Source organism: Arachis hypogaea, chromosome 19, assembly GCF_003086295.3.
Source record: "Arachis hypogaea cultivar Tifrunner chromosome 19, arahy.Tifrunner.gnm2.J5K5, whole genome shotgun sequence".
In the NCBI taxonomy this organism is placed as follows: Eukaryota; Viridiplantae; Streptophyta; class Magnoliopsida; order Fabales; family Fabaceae; genus Arachis; species Arachis hypogaea.
The window spans coordinates 28749502-28755589 of NC_092054.1; the positions used below are offsets into that span (position 1 = coordinate 28749502).

At 33.0% G+C, this 6088-nt stretch overlaps 1 protein-coding gene across 1 annotated transcript; it reads right to left on the bottom strand.

Annotated features, from left to right (window-relative positions):
• Positions 1-4524: 4524 nt before the first annotated feature.
• LOC112776386 (phosphomevalonate kinase, peroxisomal-like) lies at positions 4525-5529 on the bottom strand. Its single transcript, XM_029295730.2, has 3 exons — positions 5445-5529; positions 4909-5031; positions 4525-4791 (listed from the first exon to the last, which is right to left on the bottom strand). The coding sequence occupies exons 2-3, from the start codon at positions 4960-4962 to the stop codon at positions 4525-4527; spliced, it is 321 nt and encodes a 106-aa protein (XP_029151563.2). The 5' UTR covers positions 4963-5031; positions 5445-5529.
• Between the last annotated feature and the right edge of the window lie 559 nt (positions 5530-6088).

Consider the following 6088-nt stretch of genomic DNA (forward strand, 5'->3'; position numbering starts at 1 on the left):
CATACTGCGTTTGTTTGAAATTGCTGGGGTCTGCATAATTATTTGGTTTGCTTGATTGATATTCTGTTAACTGCTAATTTTATTGCTTGTCATAGTTGTTCTTTATGTGTGATTATTTGATTGTCTATATGATTACTTGTGATTGTGACTTGTTGGTTTGGATTATGGTGGAGTACGGTAGCTTGTACGAGATTGACTAGATGATTGAATGAATTTTGGTTGGAGGCTATGATATGATTGAATTATATCTCTTGATGTATATTAATGTGTTATGGTGTATTTTGGGCCGGAGGCAGTGATTGTTTGAACGTGAACGAGTTTTGGACTGGAGGCCGTGATTGGATAAATTCTTTGTAAGTTTGGTGAAATTGTTTCTTTGGTATGTAGTGAAATGTTACAAAATATTGTTGAGATTGAAATTTTTGTAAATGAAATATAAAATTGGATTTGGGATGATTAGTTATTATTGTTTGAAAAGTTGTATGAAGACAGAATTTTAAAATGAGATTGATGAGGGTTACAGCTTAAATTTGATATAAATCGGAGTTTCAATGTTTTTGCTTTTGGATAGAAAATCACATGATTTAGAATTAGTGAGTAATATGCCCAATGATCGAGATTTAAGGAAAGGATAGTTTGGCGAAAAGATCCATAAGACGAGCAATGATTGCTGTTGTAAAATAAATTCTTTTTTATATATCCTTTTATGACAATTCTGAAACCCCTATGTTAAGACCGTGTGGTTAGGTTCTCACTCCCTTACAACCCTATCTTTTTCAGGAAACAAACGAAAAGCCTATGAAAATTTTACTGAGTATTCAGTTGTACTTTAATTGTTTCATTTTTTTAGATATTTTTTCTTGTTTTTGTTATTATTATTATTACATTTTGTAAAGAATGATAGGAGTTGTGAATATATATATATATATATATATATAAAAGAAAAGTCATTAATAAAGTTTTCAGGTAAAGGCTCCTATTTTTTATTATTATTATATATAGAAGTTGTTGTAATATCCTCGTTATCAGAGTGACGCAGCACAACCAAAAGCGTAACATTCTAATGATGGAAGTATTACAGTAAAAACATTTTACCATCTTTTGTCTCCAAAATTCAGCCCTCAATATCACATCAAAAACACATTAAACAATCTTAGAATTAAACTCTTTAGAAACTCCACAAACCACCGACCATGAAACTTCCAAGAATAATTAGTTTCTAAGCTTATAAACAACATAATAACATTACTAAACAACTATTTCATCACTCAATTCAATCGTCAAACATTAATTCCATAAACACACATCAAATACACATTTTTCACATAATTAATTCAACCAAACCCTTACTTCTTTTGAAGGCTTAAAATTAGTTCTCCTTAGGATCGGATTTCCTACGTCATTTTCTTACTACAAGAAAAAGCAACATTTGTAATAAAAAAAATTGTTACAAAAAATCGAAATTTTGAAACAAAAAAAATTTGTAACAAAAAAAGGGTCGTTGCAGTATGTCCCGTTACAAAAAGTTTTCGTAACAAAAAATAGAACTGTTACAATTCAAAGTAATATTTTGTAACAAATTTTTTTGATGTAGAAAACCAAAAGTCATTACAAAAGTGATAACAAATTTTGATCTTCAAAATATTTTTGGCGACAATATGTTTTTTCTATCATAATATTTTGTTACAAAATATAGCTTGATTTTGTAACATTTTTTCCTATAGTTACAAAACACTATTTATTTTGTAATAATTTTTTAATACAAATTACACACATAATTTGCCAAATTATAATTTTTAATTAATTAATATATTAACTAATTTACTCAACAAGTCAACATTTATATAATATATAATGACATAGATAGTTCAAACTTTAAAGTACAAACTAACAAAACACATTGAAGAACCCTAATGAACTAGATAGATACATCGGACAAGAAAAACAAGGAATTATAAATCTCCAAAATGTAAACTACAAATTACAAACTCCATTATGTTCATATAGCTCTGATCCATTCTCATGGAGAAACTTCTAATAAGTTCCACACACCTGAAAACACCACCAACCAAAAAATACTAGTTTAAGAAATAAGATTTGTTTTTCCTTTAAAAATGCATAGGAAAAACAAAAAACTATACTCGTATTATTCAACAATGAATACGAACTCTAAAATTCTTACCATGTCCTTTCCCAACTCTTTTTCAGTTGAGCAACATACTCAGCAATTCTTTTGATGGCTTCCACCTATCGATGTAACAAAAAATTAGAAACAAGATATAACACCAATTATAATTTTTTCTATTAACTTTTATCTAAAATATTTAGAAAAACTTCGGCAGAACCTCCTTTAAAACTTTGATATTTCTACCGTCTAGGGTTCCATAAATAACAACCAATACAGAAAGTAACATTTCAAAGAGAGATAACAAGTATATCAATACTCAATACTCTTAATTGTTATTATCCTATTCCGCAACATATGCTATAATGTACAAATACTTTGTTTCTGCTCAAATATATGTACCATAGGCGTATCTGCATCATATACTATTAAATTAAACTTCCTAATTGTGACTATAGTTTTGATAAATTGGCCATATTTACATATTCCTATTTGTGCAAAATGGGAGGCCAGACTAGCTAGCTTTAATTCTCTTACAAGAAACTAGTATAACTTGGAAAACAACAATGATAAAGCCATCAAGAGATTCTATTAGTTCCTACTAAACAAAACAATTAGATCAAAACTAAAGGTGAATTTTAAGTATTAAGAAATCAACTGTCTCTCTTAAATCTCCAATTCAATTATGCCAGTAATCCAAAGAGTTGACTTACTATACAATGAACGAGTGCAGAAATAGAAGGAAAGATGAAGAGGTACTAGAGGGCAGAAAAACAGTTAGTTTTTTTGTTTCTGCAATTGTGAGCACGCGCTGACGCTGCGAAAATCCTTTTGCTGGTTCAAATTGCCATTTTCCTTCTCAGTTCTAATAAAGAACATTGACAATTAAAAAGGATGATCAACACAATGCAAGTGAAGAGTGACAATTGAGAAAGATGATCAACACAGCAGAGCCACAAAACACACAACCGCACACCAGAACTCAGAACCCACTGCAGCAGCAGCAACACAACCAGAAAATCAATAACAGTACAAAATTAATACTACCAACAGCATTCAGCATTCAGCAACAAAAATTATCATTCAGCAACAAACGACATTTGATTTGATTTTCATTTTTAGCATTCAGCAATAATCATTACAAAACAGCAACAAGTAATCCCTAATCACACTAAACCTAAAATCAATAAAGCTAAACAAAAATTTCAATAATGATTTGATTTCCATTTTTAGCAGCAGCAAGAAAATTTCAACAAAAATTTCAGGAATTAAAAAAAGAGCAACAACACAAAATCAATTATTTGATTTTCCATTAATCCATTCACAATTTCACATTCAAAAATCAGCAACAGAGCATAAAAGGAAGAGAAGAACCAAAGAAGTGAAAGCAGTGCCGCTAACCTTCGACGGAGATACGGACGGTGACTGGCGAGACGACAGCGAGTGGCGACATAGCAGCGAGCTACACCAAATTCGAGAAAAGCCAGAGAGGACGGGGACAGGGGGAAGGAGGACACCGAGCTACAAGAGAGGACGCGGAGGCACCGACAGCATGGATGGCGGTGGCACTGCGACAGAACCGCTACAAGGAGAACTTAGGGTTTTGGTTGGGTGAGTTTGAACTTGGCTTCAGAGTTCAAAGGGATAGTGATTCACGAATTTGCGGGCTCCCTCTCTCCCTCCGCGTGCTCGCACCGGTGATGACCTCCTCGCGGCTCCACGGTGGCGACGATGGCGAGCCTGCAGCAGACGCAACGACAGTTCTCTCCCCCTCGCACAACTAGAAAATGGATAAATACAGACAGATTTACAGACAGATTTAGTCTTTATTACAGACGGATTTTCGGTTACCGACGGATTTTGTCCCTCTGTAAAAGCCCCGTCGGAAATTATTTACTGACGAATTTTTTTTCCGTCGAAAAATTACCGACGAATTTTTACTATTTAACGACGGATTTTCCCTCTGTAAATTCTCCCTCCATTTCCTGAAGGTGACAAACTTACAGACGGATTTTCCGTCTGTAATTACAGGCAGATTTTCAGACGGATTTTCCATCTGTAATTACAGACGGATTTCAGACGAATTTTCTATCTATAATTACAGACAGATTTTCAGACGGATTTTCCGTCTGTAATTACAGACGGATTTTCCGACAGATTTTTCGTCTGTAATTTAAACTTTGGAAAATCATGATTACAGACAAAAAATCCATCTGTAAATCCGTCTGTAAGGTAAAATAGAATTTTTTTTACTTTTTCTAATTACAAAATAAACTTGTTTTCATACAAAATAAATATAAATTTAATACAATTTTTATCTCATTTATATTCTAATATTTACAATATTTCAAAAAATAAACAAATTCATCGTATTAAAAATAAACAATATTTACAAAAAATTATTCAATATGAATTGAAGATACAGCTGAAGTGATTTCATTTGTTCTAGGGTCAACACTTTCTAAAGAAACGCCACAAGGATCTTCTTTAACCAGAAGGGCAAGAACATTGAGTGAGCTCCATGTTTTCATCACATTGCTGCTTGAATCTCCAAAAGTAACAGCAAAGACAGCATCAAATCCTCCTGCTCCTGGAACTCCAGCCAACAACACTCCTTCCAAGTTCAGTGTAGCATCTAAAAGTTTTGTTTGTGGTTCTGGTTCAATCTGCATGAATTGCAAGGAAAGAGTAGTGATATTCTACCAACAGATATAATTTATAATTAACATCATTCAAACAGAAGAAGCCTAATAATAAGTGCCAAATCAATGAAAGGAACTTACAGGAACACCTGCAGCCTCACCCATTAGGCGCATATGATATCTAATCCCAAGCATAGCTTCTTTTGCACCTAGCAATGCTTTAATAACTGCTTCCTTGTTGGGTTCAGAAGCTTGCTCTATCCACTGTGAGAATTGCATTTTCAACATCTACACAAGAAGAAAAGCAAGAACATGAGATCCTGAAGTGTAGTCTCAAGAACATGATATCACATATGTGCATTAGAAATTCAGTCACACCACTTGAAACTGAAAACCAGGCAAACAGTAAAGTTGGATATATAATCTCTTTCAAACCCATCAAAAGTCAACTTAATTGTATAAGTCTAATAGTAAAGATGTCCTATCTCATTAAAATAACTAATAAACAGGAATGTAGAAATTTAATCTAATGCAAGGCATACCATAAGGCCAAAATGTTCTAGTTATTTAACAGTGAGCATTATCAATCAGTTTACTCTACATCCACAGGAGTAAAAATTCTAATTTTGATGTTACTTCCATTAATTAAACAACCACAAATGATTTGAAAGAAATACCTTTTCTGATCTGAGCTTGCTGCAGCTATCAATCACAGATTTATATGCATCCCATTGTTCCTTTGCTAATTTACTCAAAAAGTTTAGTTGAATTTCTAACTGCGAGTTCGCCTCTGACTGTCTTCTTCAAACTTTCTTCGCGTTGTCGTGCTTCAGTTAAAGCAGATTTAGTCATGGCTGAATCATGTTTATGCATTAACTCAGAAGACTCAGCCAAGGTCTTAACTTGCTCATACTTGGAAGCCAATTCCCTTCTCTCCATTATGAGAAGGCCCATGTGATGCTGGTGATCATATATCTACATCAAAGTTGCAGGTTAGATAAAAAGTAAAAGTAAGAAATGAATAATGAGTTTTCTAGGCAATTGTATAAGGCCTCAAACCATACATTTCTCACTGAAATGAAATACACCATACACTTCAGAGTTTTCACTTGAAAATGCAATTCAATAGATAATTAAGTGAGGGGCAGAAGTTGATTTGGTGTAAGCAGTAACAAAACTATTCAACTCAGAGCTCTGTGATCTAACTTCCTAGAACTCTTAGGCTGAGAAGCTAAATATTCAAATTTGAACCGCTTTAGTTACATGGTCCCTATATCAAAATCCAAACTTCAAAGCATTCTATAAAAAGACATATGGCCAT